Here is a 22,147-nt window from a genome sequence, read left to right as displayed (position 1 = left end):
AAGGATTAAATGGTTGTTAATAAAACATCAACAGCTCCAAATGAATAAAATGGTGTAATGATAATGAAAAAGAATAGACCTGGAAAAATAATAAAAAAATAAATACAACAACAACAAAAACAAACATTCACTCCAGATTTGGAGAATGCAGAATGAATAGAAATAATATACAAGACTTCAGATGGTTGTTGTTGTTCTTTTAATGAAGGTAATGTTTTATTTATAGTATTTGTCAGGTTTAATGAAACATCTTAGTATGGGATTTCTCCAGATTTTATTCTTCTGCTCTCACAATTACTATAGAACTATAGAAAACTTAAATACAGAAAATAATGTCATTTTGAACTTTATAAAGTTATAACAATTTAATTTGTCATTTTGTTATTGTCGATCATAAATATTTTGTCTTTCTTTAGTAATATAGTTATTGTGTAGTAATTATACAGCAATACATTAACAAAAATTTTACCATAAAATATACTAAGCATTTGCACGTATGTGTGCAGTGAATTATTAAATATAATCACTTTGAAACATTATAAAATGCTGAAGGAACAGAAAGAAAGTAAAGGTGTACACCACTCTCATTTAGCCTCTGGCTGTAAATCGGCCTCCATCTGCCCTTCATGAGATCTCAGATTCAATGTCGTGCAATCAGAGGCCACCGGGCCTAGACATACAGGAACCTAATGATTAAAAACAGTTGTGGGGTGTTAGAGAGAGAGAGAGAGAGAGAGAGAGAGAGAGAGAGAGAGAGAGAGAGAGAGAGAGAGAGAGAGAGAGAGAGAGAGAGAGAGAGAGAGAGAGAGAGAGAGAGAGAGAGAGAGAGAGAGAGAGGTGTGTGTATGTGTGTGTGTCCACAAGCTAGATTAAAGGAAGATTTTAGTCATGTAAAGATAGACATTTGAGGCATCCAGTGTTTGATTTTAAGGACCACAATAGTACTTTGCAAATATTTAATTTGGCTTTGTGTAAAATTAGACATTTTTCAGATTTTGCACACTGACATTAATGTGTTAAACAGAGGTGTGAATACTTAAGGACGTATTGTAGTAGCTGAAAGTTAAATCAAATGAGTTAAATGAACCAATTAAAGTGTTGTAGGATGCACGGCTGATGTGTCAATTTTGAGGAAAGCTTCAAGGTTTTGAAATTTTGCCGTCAGGGTGGATTTTTTGACCATTAGCTCATGTTTATATTTTGTCTTTCCTTTATTTGTTTTATCAATAATTAACACAGAAAATGTTTGCAACATATGAACTATGAAGCACTCAGCCCTGGGGAACCTTCAATGGTCATTTAAAAAAGATTTGTAATTGTATAGGGAATATACCTACTGTACACAAGTGAGAACACATAAAGACCCATTATACAGTTTTTTATGATTCACTGAACATCGAAAAAACCAAATCTGTTCTAAAAGTTTTTGCCACAATAGGCTAAACAATGTTTCAATATCAAAATAGAAAAATAACAATTCTTATAAAACCTTCGAGGTTTCATCGAGTACATGAAAGCGAGTGAATAATTGATAAGTAATTATTAAGATCTTTAAACTCAAGTGAATGGAGTGATGTTTACTGTACTCATCCAGACCTTTGGGATGAGTGTGTGTGCTTTACAGTAAACTTGCACTCATTGTCAAGGTTTATTTTGGATTGTGGTTTAACTCAGGACTAGTCATAGCACATACTATGTTACTTTAGAATTCTTCTTCATTTATTTGAGATGACTAAATGCATTTACCGGGACTCATGGAATGTTTCTTCACTTTAAAATGCGATGAAATGCAGATTCCTGAAGGATGATTGGTTGATTTAACATTAAATACATCCTGCTTGCTGCCTTAAAACAACCCATCCTGTGTTTCTAGACTTTTTTTTTCTTTCTCATCTCGATGCACTTACAATTCATTTCAAACTAGATAGTTAAAATATAAACAGTATAGATTTATAAGTCAAATCTGAAATATCTGTAATGTGACTTTTTTATTACTCTTAAAAGTAAGAAGGTGTTCAAATGCACATGAGTATGTAAAATATAGCAGGTCACAGCATAAGATACCTTAACCATGTCCTAATGTATTTTCATGTCGATTTAAAATACATACAAATGACCTTAAAAATTAAATACTGTCATTTTTCCTGTTAAACACATTTCTAACACATGTTTTGCCTCTTGTGTTTGTCTCAACAGTATTTCAGTTATCCCTGAGGACATTACACTTCAACTACAAAAGCCAAAAATTCTTCCGGAGCTAGACAACAATGTAAAAGAAAGCTAAACACTCGGACATCAGTCTTTGCTATTGTGAGAAATAAACATATGTAGAATGAGATTATTCTGCCAATGACTCTGGAAATGATTCAGACCTTGATGGATTTTTGCTCTGGATTGACGGAAGCAGGCAGTGACTTTGATGATCATCTATAACTGCACCTGAATAAACTCTTCCACTGCATATATTCTCTGTTATAACAATCAGATCATTTATGCTGTATATTTGCTTAAAATACTGCCTCTGTGACAGTGTTGCAATTTTGTTATGGTATACGCTTTTATTAAATGTATAAAGGTTGATGTAAGGATCATTATAAAACATCTCAGTGAATAACTCATTATGCATTATTTGTGGATGCATATCATTAGTAGAACGGTTACTTTATATGTACAGAGCAATAAAACAATTCAAAACAGAAATATATAACGATAATTTCGATAATAAAAACAACGATAATTTCAGAGTGAAATGCGGAAAATCATTATGAAGCAATAGAGAAGATGAAGACGTTTAAGACTGCATCAGGATTTAGACGCTGCTAATAAAGACAAAATATTGACGTCTAAATTTGGGCAGCACATAAACTTGATTTTTTGCTTTTATGTCTGCTTGGCAAGAAATAAGAAAGTTGCCAAACCGTAAACGTGCCATATTCTGTGTGTTATTAGGTAAAACAGTTAGAAAACACAGAACTGTATTGTATGTTGGACTGACACGAGGTCAGCTTAAAGTCTCATAAAAATTTCACTCATTCATTTAAATCTTCATCATGATCTTAATCAGTCAATATTAAAGATATCAATGTTATATTTAAACAGAATGTTCTTTAAATTTATAGGATGACTTTATGTTGAAAACAGTCAATCACAGTCAACTAAAGCTGAAGTTTTAGTCACAATGGGAAGAAATGATGATGCTGTGGTTTACTTGTGTTTTAAAATCATTTAATCGCCCTCATGTTGATCTAAACCTATACGACGTACTGACTTGCATGAAACACAAGAGGAGAAATTTTGAACGATGTTGCACTTTTTTAAACAATGAAAGTAAATGGGCATTTTCTTCACAACATCTCCACATTCTTATTAAATGGGTTTGAAACATTAAAGAAAATGGCACAATTTTAAAGTTTAGTTTTTTTTGACAGATATGAGAGGAGCACAAGTTGTACAGTATGTTGTTACTGTAAATTCATGCTTGTATTAAGTTATGTCCTTCATACTTTCTTCATTTAGAGACTGCCATTGTTTTGAAAACTACAAAATGTGGGTATTACCACATTACCACAGTTTTATTGTAGTAGCGATAGCTGTGGTTACTGCTGTAATTTCTGGCAGAAACTAAGTTACCATAGTATATTTTAATAACGCTGTGTTACAAATGAAAAGAACATGTTGTAGATATGTCCGATGCCTACAAATAAAAACTCTTTTTTTTCCACATTTTTGATAAAATGTTCATGTGAAATGACCACACGAAATTCAGGCAAACAAAAAAAAGGCTTTCATTTTAATTTTGGAAAATAGAAACAGTACAAAATAGACATTCTTTTCTATACACAAAGAAATAAACAAAGGAATCATAAAGTACATACAGAATGGGAATTGGTTATTTGTTGTTAAACAGATCCAGTTAGCCGTGAACTTCAAGGCACACAGATGAAGTCTTTTGGTCTATTATTTACACAATCGATATAAAAAGGCATTTAATGGGATTATTATTAAAGACAGAAGAATTAAGACTTTCAGAGAGACAAGAAAATACGAGCGCTTCAAGAGGTATATCAAAACAGTACAAATGCACAAAGCTATTGTAAAAATACACCATTCAAATATAACTAAATATAAGACGCAGGTGTCAGTGTCCCAAACTGAAAGGGAATGTGGAGGTTTGTTTGTAGTCCGTCACTGTAAGTGCTGTTTTATTTTAGTTTTAGTTTTTTTCCGACGGTCGAAGGTGAGCGGGCATGATTTGTTGTTGGTGAAAAGCAAGTGCACTGTTTGAAGTACTACCATATAAATACACGGCGAGATCACCGGTAGTTGGGAGAGATTAGCTATGACTTCATGAACAGTCTTCATGGTGATCTGGTGGGCAAAGGCTGCCCAGGGTCTTCATGAAAACCTCCCCCATAAACAAAACACTGACAATGACTATACACATGGGATGATGGTACTATATACACAACATGTATCCACAGTGGTTTGGTTCAAAGGCAATAAAAGAGACTTTAGTCTGCCAATGAGGGCAGGTGCAATACTGAGCATTTGGTTTTCTATTAGGAATGTGTGGCTCGGTGCTTGAGACGGAGCTGTGTTCACGTATGCGTTACCGAAACATGAAAACAGCTTCTTGAAAGTCGACTCCCGTTATCTTAAAGTTAAAGTTTGATGACATATAAGTTAAGAGCTACCTGAATAGAAACACAATCGGTCCAATGGCATGGAGATCTGAAGGTAACACATTCACAACCTTCAGTACTGATGCTTGTTAATGCAACAGTAACACAAGAGCGCATGCAAACATTTGTGTCTGCATATTTGTGTAGAGACAATACAAACCTAACAAATAAGTACTGTATGAGAGAAGGAATGCCTCTATGAATATGTAAGAAATAACAGCTATCTGTCAGCTCAGCTCATCGTTTCTTGTAGTGAAGGCAAAAAATAAACTTTCTCGTCTCTCTTGGTGTGTTTAGTTGTAGAGACAGAGGTACAGGGTTGTACAGAGTAATACCAACTCAACAAGTTTGGTCATTGATAAATGTAAATAACACAGAATATTGGTACAAATCTGCACAATGGTAACCAGGCCCACACCTAAAAATAGTTCCTCAAAGATTCCCTACGTCATTCGTGCCTTTCCTTATTTCAACAAAGAGCCTGAAGATGACGGCTGACTCTCATAATGAAGGAGACGTCTGATAGTCGGTCAACCGAATAGCACAGTGCAAAAGTCAAACGAGCACCACATACTGAACCACGGGTTGAGCTTAACCTTCCTGACGATCGATGAACTAAACAACATGACAACGTGCCTGAGTTTTAAGACATCATTACCGTACAGCATATGGGATCGTAATAAAACATTTCACTGATCTGGCCTGTCAGAAACTAGCTGACAGAGGTTTGAAACACGAAATAACTTTTACAAGTAATAAAGTGTTTGTAAAGTGGAATATGTTGATATTAAACCAACAGGAGGCACAGTGACCTGGTTTAAAGAGATCCGTCTGCTTTGGTGTGAATATTTTTACATGAACAGCGGTGTAAATGTGAATCCCAGCGGCTGTGAGATATATTTAAGCACTATAAACTTCATCCACACAACTGTTGTGAATTAAAGATCTCTGTGCATGCTGTGGAAAACAGAACGCCATCCAAAAACAATGCATCCCTCATAAAAAAAAGAAAAAGAAATTCATTAAATGTGCATTAAACTTCAGACATTCTTCTCCACAGGTTAAAAGGCTGCTCCTTGTTTTAAAAGTATTGTTTAGGAACATCAGGCACTCTTTTAGGCTGTTTATGTGGCTTTGACAGCTCATGTAAATGTCATTTTATAATTACAATAGAGGTTTGATTGTGAAGTTATGATTTCTAGATACTCACACGCACGCAAGCACGTGTATTAAACAATTCGATTCTAATGAGTTTGGTTTAAGACAGTCTTACTGTTGACTACAGTGTTTGTTTGGATGCACAGAAACAAAGATTGGGGCGTGTCGTGTGTGTGTTTTGGGGTGGATGTGTGCAATAAACTTGTTAATAGCTGGTTTGTCCCTCTGGCCTTTAAAACACGAGGCTTAATACATATTCAGATACATGAAATCATTACAAAGTATTCAAGTTTACAGCCTTCACGCTGGGAATGCAGGCAGAACGCAAGTGAACTTGACGAGAAAGTAAATGTTTGGTTTTTGCTTCACTTAAAAATACGAATGTTAAAGGTAAAACTAGATCATTCAATTTTCCTTTTCCCAGAGTTTTGGAAAAATGTTCAAGGTTCACATTATGGAATGCACAGTGCAAAAATGACGACTTAAGAAACCAACAGTTGTCAAAATCAGACCTTTTATCTTCTTCTTTAGTGGTCACAATTGGCCAATAGTAATGACATCATAGAGTGGAGCCACTTTGTGGTTGCCAGGTGCAAGGAAGCCACTAATTCCCCATCAGCGCTTCAACAGTTTGCTTGTCAGGGGCAGTAAAGTGGGCTGCCTTTAAAAAAGTTACAAAAATCCTTGACCATTTCTACAAATCTTGTTTGCGCTTGTTGTCTCTTTTGAGGCACCAGAGGTTTATTGCCTGCCTTTGGAAATTAAAAACACAGAGCGATCATCCTACTTTCTTAGATATCTGTATGTCGGTAACGTAAGATGAGGGGACGCTGTGAATCCAAGAGCTCCAGCAGAATTATAACCGCCGGATATTAGCTTCGCCGCGCTGTGCTGGTCGTCAGTGTTGAGGTGGCATCTCGGGGAGGGGACGAGGAAGCCACGCCCCCTGAGGCAGTTCTGGTCTTGAGGCACGGCTCGCTCGAGTGATGTGTGGACATGTTATCACAGCTGGTTTAAAGGGAGTCTTCATCGTGCTCCATTGGTTCATCAGCAAGGCTGTAAAAATGACATTTATATTCGACATTAATCGATTATCATTTGGCACTTTACTTAAAATGTGAACCTGTGAAAAGCTTACCATGCCATCATTTGAGACTTGCAGCAATGTTTAATTCAATAATGCTCTTTTCTGAATCAGTCAAACATACTGAAGTGATTCTCAGTTTTACAGATCACTCCCTACATTCATGCTCATATCTGCCATGTGACCATTGATGAACAGAACTCACCTGTTACCAGTCAACACCGCGACAGACAGAGAAGCCATAGCATTGACTGTATCTGTCTCCTCACAATCTTTACTCTGAGCGGACAAAAACGACATGCCAACTGTACCCATCAGTGACTTTACTGATGACCAATACTGACCTGAAACACAGAAAGAGACATCAGACAATTAAAGGTACACTTCACCAAATACATTCAAACCTGTTGGATATTCAAGCACAATATCAGATATAAAAGTAATCTGCTTGACTCTTGCACAATATTGCACAGGCTGTGAGTGAGTATAACTCTCAAAACATTCATAAAACATTTAATCTTGTGAGATTGGTTATGTGAATTGTCATGTAATCTGCATAAACAATGTTTGATGTCAAATTTTAAACTACTGGGGATTTGGTGAATCCAAATGGAATACTAGTGTACCGCAACAACGCACTCTAATTCTATGACAATTTGTATGTATTTTATAAGGTGGCTTATATATACAACCACCTTTGAATGTTTTTGTACAATTTGCTGTGAAATTTCATTACTGTATTTATAATAATCATACGTTTTTGTTCGATTCGCTTTATACGAATTCATTTTAATTGTTCAACTTGTAAAATACGTAAAATTCCTGTGAGATCAGGCTGTCCTGAATTGATATTGTATTGGCTAGTTTATTTGATCAAACTTTTTATGGTTCTTTCTGTCACTTATTGAAACTTATTAGGGGTGGGCGATAAACCGGTAGACAAAATTAACCGGTAGAAATTTGTCAACCGGTAGAGATTTTGGACTATCGTTTCTATCGAGGTTACGTGCCCACGTCACGCTCCTGTGCGTGTGGTTGCGAAAACGTAACGTTTGTACACGTATTTAAGCACTGCAGTTTTAAAACAAGTTATTTTAAGCCATTGAAACACAGACAACAGATCTGTATGCGTGCGTTCTTTCTGTGTGTCAGTAGCGGACAAGTCGCGCAACCGCTGCTCTTTCTGTCTGTGAGGAGCGCGCAAGTCGCGCGACCTCTGCTTATTGCTCGTGAGCATTTTTCCCGCTTTATTGGCCTTAAATACACATATGCGTCAAAATTCCCGTCTTTGCAAGCATCATCATAAACACGACCAGTAAGGTCTTAAGAGAAAGTAAACAGCTAAAAGAGAAAGCGCATGTGTAACAGTGTATTGGATCCGGACTTTGGTCTTAAAGGGGAAGTTACCTAATTTTGCTCCTGTCTGTCACTCGTGTTAATCAAACAGGATTGAGAAAAAAATCTCTCACTGCTCCTGATTAAATCACTTTTCTACCTTAAATAAAAATATATATAGGCCTATACATACATGCATAATTATTTATTATCATTCTTATTGACTGTGTATCTTCAGAGAGCTTGAGTTTTGTTTGTTTTTATCTTCTTTCTATGCTTGTATATGTTTTTTGTGAGAATTATGAACATTTCTATGGTATTAAAGATTTAAACCTTATTAAAACATAAAAAACTCTACCGTGATACATATCATTATCATGATATAAAATTAATCCTATCGTGATAGAAGATTTTGGTCATATCGCCCACCCCTAAAACTTATTTACACATCTTGCTGGAATGCTTTATTCTGATTGGCCAGTTGTGACATTTGCAGGCTGGTTATTCCCAGCTAACTACCACTTAAAACTAATAACACACGTTAACCCAGAGATCATTTTGTCAGGTACAGTTGAATATTACACAAAAAACACATTTAATAACATATGTCATTATATTTACAAATTATTAAACCAAATAGTGTGTTTGTGATATTTCTCGTCTTATCTTAAAATCGAAAGTAAACAAGTTTTCCCTCGCGGAAGGTCTGCATTCGTTAAAAATATTTCAAATCAATATTTTATGTTCCTTACATTAATTATGAGGTAAATAGCTGTAAAATATGCGTGATAATTTAAAGACAACAGGTTGTTATCGTGAAATAACTGTGTTGGGACCTGATCACACTGTTGAGGCTTATTTCTGCGATAACAACCTGATGCCTATACATTATCCTTTACTTATAACTTGGATTTGTCTGTATAAAAACAAAAGCTCTTTAAAATATCTGTTTTTGTATGCCATTTAATAAAGAAGAAAGTTATACTTGTTTGGACTCAATGAAAATATAAAGTTTTAGATGAACTAACCCTTTAAACTGAGAGATGCAAATAGATAAAAGAAACAAATGAAGAGCGCATCTTGACTGTAGCATGTGCCACGTAGCGCGTTTTTATAGAAATATCTTGGCAGAACTGGAACCATATGGTGAAACATCACAATGGTCATGATTATAATTAATGACAACTAATGAAAGAAATGTGTGCGAACAGGAAGCTGTAGTGTATTTACAGACAGAGACTCACTCTGTATTTGTAAAACTCTCTGGAGTGAAAGAACTGCATTGGCATTGGGCGTCTGCAGTAATGTGGACTCAGCAAGCGGCTCCTAACAAATAACAACAAGATGAAAAGTGAGCAAGCGATGCCAGGAAACTCCTGTTAACACTCTTAAATTCTCAGTCTCTGTTTACAGAAACTCTATAAGACGATTATAAAAGCATAAGAAATAGCTTTTGATATGAAATCAGACCTCGAGCCCCAGCAGAGCACTGACGCAGGCTTCAGAAGCATCACATATGGCTGTGAGATCATGACCTCCCTCTAATGCCAGAACCACACGTCCTCCTGCTAATGTCATCAACTGACGGGTCAAAAACCCAAAACCTGCCCAAAACACAATAACAACAACATTCAATACTGATTTAAACAAACAACCGTAACGCAATATCAAAAGATTAATATCCATACAGCATTTTTCAAGAACATACAGACAGAAATAGCTTACATTTAGCAGTGACCCTGTATCCTCCTAGGGGAGCTGAATGTCCTTCTGCAGCATCGAATCCAGATGAGACCAACACAACATCTGGCGAGAACTCTTGAGCGATGGGCATCACCACCGTCCTAAACATCAATAACAACACATTCACTTCATATTATATCCAGGAAAGATGTGAATAAGACTTTCAGAAGTTTGAGCGCCAAAACGATTATTCTAATCGACTAATCGTTTGCAGAATAAAAATGATATATGTGTGTGTATTGTGTATAATAATTATGTATATATAAATTATATATTAAGTATTTATCATTATATATAAATATAAAATTTTTAATTTACACACATGTAAATATTTCTCAAATAAATAAATATATATGCGTGTGTGTTTATATATTTTGCAAACGATTAGTCGCGATTAATCGTTTTTCAGCCCTAGATCCTAGTAACAAGAGCTCTTACACAAGACATAAATTCAGTATATATTGTACAACATATATCTCAAGCAACAAATTTACAGCTTTCAAGTAATGTAAAAACTTGATGTATAAATAATTATGGTCAGATTTTAAAGTCAGTTGTATACAGTCATGGCTGTTTTATATTGGATTAGATTTCAGCTCGTCTGATAAGATTGCGGAGTCCAATATATCTCTTGATTTAGTGCATTCATTTGATTAAAAATGATTTTGTGTTTTTGAGTGTCTAAATCTTTTGCTTCGCTTTAGACAGACATTTTGTCAGTTCATGGAAACCTTCAGTTCTGATGGAAGCTTTGACAGAAATACGTTTCATATGAGAAAGTAAATTGTTCGAAAACGTACAGTGGCTCGGCTGTTATATTTGACAGGTTTTACAAAACATAACCGACCGGAGCGCAGCGTGACTGTCCAAATGACTGGAGTGTTTGAATTAGTCTCCCTCTCTTTCTCTCTTCCTTCCTCGTCTCTTTCTTTCTTGCGTTCGAGGACGCGGGGCCTGCCAGCGATTTCGCCTCTTGAGCGCATCACCAGCGAGTTCAAAGCGACCGCCGCTGCATCTGGTTCATATTTGGAGCTTGTCGTTCTCCTCACGTCACTGACAGCCCGCCATCTGGGAGCCATTTGCCTTAATTACCCAGGATCCTCCAATGCTCCCCCCACCTACCCGCCTACCATCACCGTTGTAAGCGACTCCGCCTCCCCTCCAGACCAATAAAACTACCCACGCTCCCCTGTGTGGTGTGGAACAATTTTAGTTTGGGTGGAGGGGAAAAGGGAGAGAGAGAGTAGCGTTCATTACAGACCAATAAAACGAAAAGAAAGAGGATACAAGAAACAGGAAGTTAAGGAGAGACGGCCTGCTTACAGGCACAACATTACCCAAACGTTCAGATCTTAAAGGCCTTTTTAGACGCCCACCCACTTTCCTATAGAGATCCTGGTTAAGTTGTGGTTAGCACTGCCTGACTGGACAAAACCCAAAAAGCCAAAACACACTTGCTGAGAAAGGTTGGATAAAAGCACCCATTCACGAGGCCTGCGGATGAAGAAGCTGGGAATCATTTGAAGCCCTGCAAACATTTGAACCTACAATAAACACCTCGACTGATACAGACTGGCCAACAGCCAGACAAAGAGTACGTCCAGCTGAGATCAAACATCTACAATGGGATCAGAAATCAACTTCCACACTTTTATGTCTTTTGGAAAAATGGTTGGGTATCAAAAACAGGAGCAATCTGAAAGATGGGAGAGCTTTACGATTATAGCAAACATCTTAACTGTACTCATGCTTCATTGCAGGGCGACGGGGGGGAAAAAAATCGACATACTGGTCAAAAAAATCGATTGTACTGTTTTAATTTCAGCGCATCATCACCTCTCACATTATTGCGTCACCCAATGTGAAATAAAAAAAAAATTATGCAGGGAATGCATCTTAAACAATCTGTACCTGTGGTCCAGAATTATTTTGTTGTTGTTTTATACATTGATTCAAAACTTATTCTGAATATCCTGAAAACAAATTACACACAATTATGATTCAGATGGGACAATACTACAATAATCCTATCCTATCATGGGCAAAGCTGTCATGGCCGTATGAGGAGGGTTTGAGCTTTGCTGTGATGCTTTTCACTTCGGTTCTGACTTTCTGAATATCAGCTGCCGTTTCTTAACCCTAATAAGTCCCTTGGGGTCAATCTTACCCCCAAGCCACTTTTATTTAGTTTAAAAACATGGTTCCCTTCATCTCAGTGGAATAAGATTTTGTGACTTTTCCAGATTATCTGTCAAGATTCATGTAAAAAAAACTGGGCTTGATTCGGTCGTTCTAAAGAGGTGTAAAAAAATTCACCAAAAGAGGCCCTTTAGGGGTAAAAATGACCCCAATTGAAATGAATGGGAAATGCAAAAAAAAAAAAAAATTCGTGTTATTCATCAAATAAAATCAATGCATCCAGAATAAATCTGAAATTTTTGACACAGAAAGGTAGGCCAGGTACTAGAGCACAAAGCCACAGATGCAAAATAAAGATGTAAAATGCACACACACACACACACGCACGCACAAACGCAGAAACAAAGACACACACACGCACACACACACACACACACAAAGACACATTTATTTCCTAAACTGTAACCATAAAACCGTTTTTTTCTAAACACCAAATGGTCGAATTCAACAAATAACATCTAGATCAATATCTAAAAACAATTTAAATCAAATTTAGGTAATAAATTCTGTGTATTTTTTATAAAATGTTTATATTTTTCAGGCAAGCTAATGGTGTAGTTGAGGAATTGAGTGGTAAACAGGTACAAAAGTACTTCATATCTCCCAAAACACAGCATTAATGTTTAAATGGGAAGTAAACAAAAAATGATATATATATTTGTATCATTAAAAATTTATATATTTTTTGTAATCACCCTTTTAATTTCTGGGGTCATTTTTACCCCCAGGGAACTCTAACGTATACAGGAAAATAGGGGTTTATGAGGGTTAAATCTGCTCATTTGGACTTTGGGTTCTTGTTTCTGATAGGTCTACAGACGAACCCAAACACCTCTGCTGCATTCACGCTGTCTGTGTCTGTGATTATAATGCATATCAGAGTTAAACAATCGTGTAAACAAAAAACTTGGAAGCAATAAGAGTAGATATGAATGAAAGGCTGTAATCGACAATGATAAGTTCATCATGACAGCTGGAGTCATAATCTCTATTGTTTGGTTAAACGACAAGAAGCTGCTTTTCCAAAATCAACAGAAAAACTGATGATGTAAGGCCAAATACTTCCTCCTGAATTCTGATTTGATGATGATGATGATGGAGGCATGTAGACACTTTACAAGACATATAAAGTGAATGGTGTGGCGGGGTTGTGGTTAAACATCTGGATGTGGGGTGAGTTCCCCGAGCACCATTGTGCCCTTGAGGAAACATTTAACACTCTAAAGACAGCCTGTCAGCCTTAAATCTACACAAATATTAGCACGCTTAAAGGAATAGTTCACTGAAAAATAATAAAAATGAACCCATCATTTATTGAATGACTTTCTAGGTGTATACGACTTCCTTTCTTTGCCCGAACACAATTAAAGTTAAATATTAAATCATATGCTGACTCTTCATAAGTTTGTGAAGCAGTTCAATAGTAAGAAATATTTTAAAGCCCATCTATCATCAAAAAAGCATTTCATACGAATCCAGAGGGTTAATATATACATCATGATCAAACACGAAACTTGTTTAGTAAGTGTCAAACTGACAATTTGCCTTATTGATTTTATTAAACAGTTACTACATAATACTATGATGGTAACAAACATTCAAATGGGAAGAATTTGGCATTTATAAACCCAAATAATTTGCTCCTAATGGAATGAATGAGGAATTGGATTTTTCTGGTTTTCTTTAATGAAATATAAATGGTTGAATTAATGATTCCTATCTTTACCATTTTGTAAAGTAAGCCCAATCTTTAAAAACATGAGGATCAATGGTTATTTTTGACTATGTATCATCAGGTCTTTTGTTATTTATTTATTTTAATAAGACCTGAGTTATTAAATAGCAACACGTGACAGAATAATCAATGAAACCGGTACCTGAAAGCAGCCAGATACTCGGCATCGCCCATGGGAGGATCCAGACCACCGGTCCATGCCACATTAACATTGAAACCCTCACCAGCACCTGAGCCCACCTGAGATAAATCAAACACAACACTGCTGACACACACACTCAAAACACTACATTAACTTCATTCAAATCAGCTCGAGCTAAAGACAGACATGTGCAGATTTCTGCTTTACCTATCCGTGTGATAATAAAATAAAAAGATTTTTGTTTGAGCCAGTGATTTTAATGTTCGCTAACCTCTGTCGGTCCTCCGCTGCCAGGGAAGAAGTTTCCGTTGTCATAGCGATGCAGGGAGATGTAGAGAACGCTCGGATCGTTGTAAAATATTTCCTGGGTGCCGTTGCCATGGTGAACGTCCTGCATCGTGAACACAAAATTATCAAAGATGCTTAACCTGTTTTATTTAGTGTTCTTGTAGATCAACTGGTAGAGCATTGTGGTAGTTACACAAAGGTTATTTCCAGTGAACACACATACAGATAAAAAGATCCGGCAAGAATGCACAAGAAAGTTGCTTTGGAAAAAAGTGTCTGCCTAATGTGTACATGTACATTAATTTTTTTAACATTAACATTAACATTAGCAGTAATTTGCACTGAAATGTGTTGTGATTTGAGGGAGTGATAGTGCAGCTAGTTAAGCTCAGCATTGATTGGTAACTCATGAGTTTGTAGACTGATTCACATTTATTGTATTAAACAACTAAGACACTTGAGTACAGTAGAGCTAACCTTTCAACACCGATCACAGAATATTGGTAAAAAAGTATTTCCATTAACTAAGTTAAGAGCTCTCACCCAATCAACTATGAGGACTTTATTGACATTGAGCTTCTGCTGGAGCTGTTTAGCAGCGATCGCCACCGAGTTGAAGAAACAAAAACCCCTATAAGAGAGAAATGCACAGAAATAAAGAGTAAGATGAGCAATTCCATGCAAATGTCAACATTTAATTAAAGTTTTAACCAAATGTTTTTAAGTGTCCTTATATCTCAGATGTCAATATTTGTTGGATTATATACCAGTGCAAACATTTTTTTTTTCAAATGATTGTGCATAGTTAGCTAAGTGCAGATTTCAGAATTGTCACATCTATAAAGTTATTTCTACCTCATAACTGTGCATACATTTTTTTTTAAATATATACATTTTATGTCTTCTCTTTTTATTTTTTGTATGCTTTTTAATTCAATTTCTACAAAGCACTTTTTGTCTCATCCATAACACATGCATGTATATTTCCCTCATCTAAAACAGAAAACATTGAACTATTCTGATATTTTCTGGACTCTTATCATCTACCAATATGTTAGTAATAAATGCATTATCTTTTTGAAAATGTTATATTCATAATGCTGTAATTGCTCAGATACTTTCCATCATATTTCACTTTAACAAATCAATTATAAAACATATTTTTTGAAAAACTATCCAATAAAACTATACAGGAGAAAACAAACACATTAATTTACTGAAAGTGTGCACATATGGTATACAACTATATGAACTATAATTGTAAATATATACATGTAATTGTAAGGGAAATATAAATGCATTTATACTGTTATAATGAGATGAACTTGAATAACATTTTGTGTCACAGATTTTTAAGCATGTTAACGCATTCTGACAAATATTCTTCTACTTAGATTTTAAGTTCACCCTGTCAATAAAGCAAATGAGGAACAAACAGAATCATTTCATTAATTAATTAGATTTTTAACCACAGTACACCAACAATATTATAAACACATTAACTCTTTCCCTGCCACTGACGAGTTATATCGTCAATTAAGAAAAAACATTTCCCTGCCAATTACGCTTCTCTGAAAAGATTGTACAGTAATCTATAATTCAGCTATTATCCAGTAGATGGCACTCTTATACAATTTATAAAACTGAAGCATCAGCTAATTCCACATCATTGTAAACTCTATGTTTTTATCATTGTTCTGAATCTGATCTATAACGAAATTATTTAAGAGGTTATTATAAAAAGTGAACAAATGAAGATAGGATGAAAGTTTTTTTTCCTGTTTTGTTTGTTTGTTAATTTGTTTGTTTGTTTAAAAGCATATATTTCTATGTTTATATATTTATAAACAAATTTTCCTGGAAGGCATTTTGTAAAACTTTTATGAAAATCACAAAAAAGCTGGCAGCAACTTTTTTAAAAAAGCCTGGCGGGGAATGAGTTAAACTACAAAGGAATCCAACAATAACCCTGTAGAAGTGTAAAGCTGAGGATTCATGATTTCACGAAGATAGCCAACAAGTGAGCGATGTGAAATACTGAGAAATTAGGAAATAGTGAATTCAGCAGAATAATAATGACTAAAATAAATCTGTGTCTTTCCTCCTCCTTCCTCCAAACCTTCATTATAAACACATAAATATACACACAGGCATACTGACACCACGGTACACACATTCATGCCCGTACACACACACGTACACAAGTGCACACACACACATGCACACACACACACACACACTGTACAGACACAAACAAACGCATGCACGCACCCACAAACACAAGCCCCCGCACATACACATTGTACACACACACACAAATGCATGCGCACACACACACACACACACACACACACACACACACACACACACACACACACACACACACACACACACACACACACACACACACTGTACACACACAAACAGTTATGTAGTGCATCATTAAAAACACAAATGAACTTCAGAACTTTTGAGGACTATGATAAATAAGCCCAGCTCATATGCACAACATACAATCCTGACATTCAGATTGTTTTTATATTAGTTGATATGTTATGATGAAGTTGACAGAAAATCATGGGTAGAGAGAGAGAGAGAATCGGAGAGGTGCAAGACTCGAACCCAGATATTTAAAGTGTATGGCAGCTAAATATGACCACTGACTCACAAAAGAATTTCAAATGAACATGAAAGGACATTCAAAACCCATTTTACTCTTAAACATCTGATGTATTTCTGAGTGAAACGGGATATTCACTGAGAAAGAACAGGACTTGATTTTATCCATGAGGAATGGATTGGGTAATGAAACGTTATCTCTAAATGATGTGTTTGAAGGGAAAAGACTGAAAAATTAGCCCAAAACGAAAACCCTTTAAGACATTCAGGTTATTACATTTTGATGAAAGATTACAAAGACGTTTTAATTCTTTAGTATAACAGACACCGATGAATCAAGTACAATAAGAGCGTACTGTATATTATAATATATGTAGATATAATCATTCAGCGTAACACAACAGCCAAAAGATCAGACTTACATGGGATTGGACGGATCTGCGTGATGTCCTGGAGGTCTGACCACAGCAAAGCCATTCTGAAACATAAAAACCAACATGTCATTAACTCAACATTTACAAGTCGTCTCTCACACAGGAATGATGTTTTCACCAAAGTGCTTCAACAAGTGGCCCACCGCTGTCAGCTAAACTAACAAAGACAATTCCCTGAAACACTTACTGAGCCGTACACTACCCAATTCATGTTGTAGCTCACTGTCAAAAAGTTATTTGATCTTTTTTTCAACACTGAATCTAATAACACTATTCAGAGAATGGGTTTTGGTATATTGGAGTCAGGGCCGGCCTATGGGGTTATGGGGCCCTAGGCGTTAATCAATAAGGTCCCTGCGCAAGCAGGGCGTATATCCTGGTGATTGCGTCTATGCGGTTTGTGTAATGACAAAATTATTTATATGCTTGGAGGGCTCTCGTCTTGTCATCCGGCCCCAGGCAATCGCCCGCATTGCCTGTTGGACGTGCCGGCCCTGATTGGAGTTTGTAACATAGATTTAGCAAATGCATGAAATAATATGTGATTTATCAAAGATATACAGTAGGTAAAAGGATAGCATGTTGAGGTTGACCCTTACTTATAGCTACAATATGATTAAATAAATTGAAAACTACTAAAAATGACTGTATTCAGAGCAAAGATGAGATAAACCGAGGGTGTCAACCAATGAAAAAATTAGCACAATAACAAATTTCAGAATGAAGTTCAGATGAGGGGCTTGTGTCTGTAAAGTCAATGATGATGATAAATCAACATAATATTTTCAGATATTATTTCAGACAGACCTTAAGCTCTCCTTTAGCCACTCTGAAAGCCAACTCGGTAACGCTACCGGCCGCCATACGAGACGCTGTGGACGTGTGCATCTCATTCCAGATGGTGTCATTGTCCACCTGTCGATAAAAAACATATTTAAACCAAACATTAAAAAAAGACTAATAGCCACACAAAGATTTTAAACAAAAATAGTTTAAAAGTGATGTTCCTGGTTACTAGATTGTCTGTCTGGTTATGGGTTTCTAACAACATGAGCGTGAGTAAATGATGACAGAATTAAGATGTTGGGACGGACGATCCCTTTAAATGTAACCACATGCACCAATTATTAAATAAAACTCATTTCTGTTGATTCATGCATATTTAAATCTCAAACCTCACAGTTTGTGCCACGAACAAGCGCCTCCACCCAAACTCAGGGTCACGAAACCCCTCGGCACCGCGCGAATAACAAATAATCGATGTCAGTCACCCGTTCTGCCAGAATAAAATGATGTAGCTGAATGTCTTGGCGTGCACAGACGCATTCATCATTATGACAGCCGTGAACAACGTTCATAAATCTGCAAAGCCGCAAACAGCGGTTCAACTGAGGGGCATTGCAGCACGATGCCAGCGGCGTGTGACGCAGGACGGGCGGTTTTACTGAAACAGATAATACTGAAATGTGTCCATCAACCCGTATCCCAGACAGTCGGTCCATACACTACAGACGTTAAATGTTAAGTCGCTTTTCAAACTTTTAAAGACCTCATTTTTAATTCTCCCGATCAATAAACCGGACCGTAATCTAATAGATGAGTATATAACCAGCTGTATGCTTTCAAACAGATGTTAGGCCAGCAGAACTAAGACGAAATGATGTTTATCCAAGCATATTTGTATGAAGATCACTCATGCTCACAAAAGCATTTAGATGCTTATGTTTGTTAAAAGCATTCACAAGGCTAAGTGTGTGCGTGTGTGTGTGTTATAAATTATAGAAAATAAACCACATTTCAAGAACACACAAGGATTGAATGACGCAGACTATAAATAGATATCCTGTTATGTGTAAAGGGAAAGGTATGTAGAAATATCTTTCTGTGTGGTCTGCATCTTAGCATAAACATGGATTTTTCATCTTTGCGTTGATTAATGAGAAAATGAAAATCACCTGCTATCTCTCCGGTTATCTCGACATACAACGATGTGCAAAGCTTGGTGCCATTCATGTATTGGTACATGGTTGCTAGGGTATTCTGGGTAGTTGCTAGGGTGTGTTTGCTGGAAAAGATCCCACCCTTAGATCCGTCAATCATTTCTGTTTTGTTCACACACATTTGGCAGCGATCTGATTTTGCTGCATGTGAGTAAATAGTCAAAATCAGATGTGATGTGACCTGACATTCACTCATCCGACCAGCATCTACATTCACATAAAGAACCAAATATCTGCATTCACACAAACCCATTGGAAAGTGCAGATTTATGCTAAACTAACACAGTCGATCATGTCTAAAGTGAATGTAAACACATCGGCGTTGTGGTGTAAATAACGTCCGCTTCACAGACAAAGCTCAGCTCTCTTCTGTCGTGTTTGAAATCATCAGTCGAGCACAAAATCTCTTTGCAGAGAAAGGTGACTCCGCCATGATATTTGTGTTGTATCGATCATTTCCAATGAAAAACACAATAGTGTATGAGCAATAGTAATAGTGATCCGATCTCAAACACTTATTCGGAATATCGTTCACCGTGCCGGTATGGATCTATTCTACAAAACTCTGCACATAAGGAGCGGGAGATCGCGGGGTGGCCACGGATGAGGTTATAACATTCCTCCTTTTCTCTGTTGTTCCCCACGTCTTCCTCTTCTCTTTTCTCTTTCATTTTCCCCCATCTTTTTTTCACAGAACTTGCATTGCTTGTGGTTTGGCACTGTGAACAATGAGAAGGCTGGAATTCCTTTTATCCCTCATGGCACATATTGTTCCAATCACTCCACACGGACCTGCTCCGAGATCCATCGTCAGAGCAAAAGTTTCAACATTTTCTCAAAATATTCAGCTGGGGTGCTGCCTGCATCGGGCCAGTGCTCTCTGACCTCACATTTGGACGCGAAAGGGAACGGCGTTTATGAAACACTGATCCTGGGTCATCGCTTTGATGCCATGTTGTACAACCTTCACACTTAAAAGACACGGTACGGCTAAAAATAAATATTCATTCATGTCATCATTTACTCACCCTTACATCATTCTGTTACGCTTACTTACTTTATGACTTACTTGTGTAATCCTACAGGTGACGTTTGAAAAATAAGAGAATAGAAAACGCAAGCAACATAAAAAGTATTATTAGAATAATCGACATAACTTCTGCTATATATAGCAAAAGCTTGTATATGATTTAAACTGTCTTTCCTCTGTAGTTCACAAATCCAAGGCTTTAAAAACATAAGATCAAAAGAGCCAATGATTTAAGTGCACATGTACAGGGGTGCACGTAACAGGTACGCAGGTGCGCATGTGCATTTAACTCTTTCCACGCCAGCGTTTTTAAAAACAGTTGCCAGCCAGCGCCAGCATTTTTTTTCTAGTTTTTTACAAAAGTTTAATGCCTTCCATATCAAATGAAAAAACAGACCTTCTGCTTTCAAACAAAAAAAGTTTCATTTACATTTGTTCTCTTTTCATCACCCCTCAAATATGAGTAGTTTCTTTAAAAAGACCAAATTATAAACAAAAAGCTGAGATAATTGCGTTTTTGTGAAAGACTTCTGATAGAAATTCAATTTAGAGCGGTTATCAAAACATACACAGAGTTTGAACTATTTAACCTGACGGGTTGCTTCCGGGTTTTATAAGTTGGGTAAGAGCGCCATCTGGTGGATAATAGCGAAAATACGGATTGCTGGAAAAACTCATCATTGGCAGAGAAGCGTTTTCTCTTAATTGAAGAGATAACTCGTCAAGGGCGAGGAAAGAGTTAAAATAAAAAATGAGCACCAGACACTGCGCTAAAAGGCACTTTTGCGTACCAACATAGCTGGAATTTGTTACATTGTACCTTATTAACTGCAACATAAGTTTTTTTTTGTGCATTATTGGTAAAATAATTATTACAAACGTGTTAAAATTAATGTGTTGTTAACGGCGATGCAAGAGTCATCACTTGCCCGATTGGCCAATTTAAATAATTAACCACAAAAAGACGCAAAACAGATCCTAATACTTGTTGTGCTGTTTGATAAGTTTTGTTTGCATGCAATTCTAAATCGGATCTCAATGATTTAGACAGCACAACAGTACAATCTAATTGGTAAATGTGTTGTTGCACGTGAGTGGACATTTTAACAGAAAATTATCTCAAAATGCCCTGATTATAGTACACTGTCAGAAATAAAGGTACAAAACTGTACCTTTTCTGTCACTGGGGCTGTACCCTAAGTTTCCGTTTGGTACCTTTACAGGAATATAAAACAGAATACAATTTTGGGACCTACATTGTTAGAAAAAAGTCAAAATATGTACCCTATCTGTCAGTGGGTCTGCACCCTTTAAAAAGGTTGTTGTATGAACCATTAGGTACAGATATGTAAACATTTAGTACTAATATGTACCTTTGAGATACTTATATGTATTTTTAAGGTACTAATAAGCTCTCTTTGGTCCTAGTATGTACTTCTGAGGTACTAAAATGAAATCCTTAGTTGCAAAGCTGTACTTTTAGAAAGGGAACGCCCCAGTGACAGAAAAGGTACAGTTTTGTACCTTTATTTCTGAGAGTGTAGTCTTTTACACATTAAATAAATATAAGCAGTTGAGAAATAAAGTGCGTGTGTAACAAATATATTGGATCCGTGCACTTAAAGTGACAGTACATTCTAAAAAAAATGCTGCCTTGTTGTTGGCTAACCGAGTCTTCTGTATAATACTGACCCAGCC

At 36.4% G+C, this 22,147-nt stretch overlaps 2 protein-coding genes across 4 annotated transcripts in view; one reads left to right on the top strand and one right to left on the bottom strand.

Annotated features, from left to right (window-relative positions):
• twist3 overlaps positions 1–3,723 on the top strand; it is a 5,643-nt gene extending 1,920 nt beyond the window's left edge. The window contains exon 2 of the mRNA XM_065286470.1: positions 2,197–3,723. The gene's annotated coding sequence lies outside the window, so the exon portion shown is untranslated. The remainder of the gene's footprint in view (positions 1–2,196) is intronic.
• A 38-nt stretch (positions 3,724–3,761) lies between these two features.
• Positions 3,762–22,147, bottom strand: part of hdac7a (histone deacetylase 7a) — a 73,591-nt gene continuing 55,205 nt past the window's right edge. For all 3 annotated transcript variants that reach the window (XM_065286467.2, XM_073813039.1, XM_065286468.2), the window contains 10 exons: positions 18,227–18,334; positions 17,408–17,463; positions 14,910–14,997; positions 14,350–14,469; positions 14,079–14,176; positions 9,985–10,103; positions 9,730–9,863; positions 9,504–9,585; positions 7,130–7,268; positions 3,762–6,896 (listed from right to left, as the gene is read on the bottom strand). In XM_065286467.2, the coding sequence (XP_065142539.1) occupies positions 6,854–6,896; positions 7,130–7,268; positions 9,504–9,585; positions 9,730–9,863; positions 9,985–10,103; positions 14,079–14,176; positions 14,350–14,469; positions 14,910–14,997; positions 17,408–17,463; positions 18,227–18,334 (987 nt within the window). In that variant the 3' untranslated portion in view covers positions 3,762–6,853. The remainder of the gene's footprint in view (positions 6,897–7,129; positions 7,269–9,503; positions 9,586–9,729; positions 9,864–9,984; positions 10,104–14,078; positions 14,177–14,349; positions 14,470–14,909; positions 14,998–17,407; positions 17,464–18,226; positions 18,335–22,147) is intronic.

This window comes from Paramisgurnus dabryanus, chromosome 21 (genome assembly GCF_030506205.2).
Source record: "Paramisgurnus dabryanus chromosome 21, PD_genome_1.1, whole genome shotgun sequence".
Classification (NCBI taxonomy): Eukaryota; Metazoa; Chordata; class Actinopteri; order Cypriniformes; family Cobitidae; genus Paramisgurnus; species Paramisgurnus dabryanus.
Note: the sequence above shows the minus strand (reverse complement) of the source record. Positions and strands in the feature narration are given on the sequence as shown.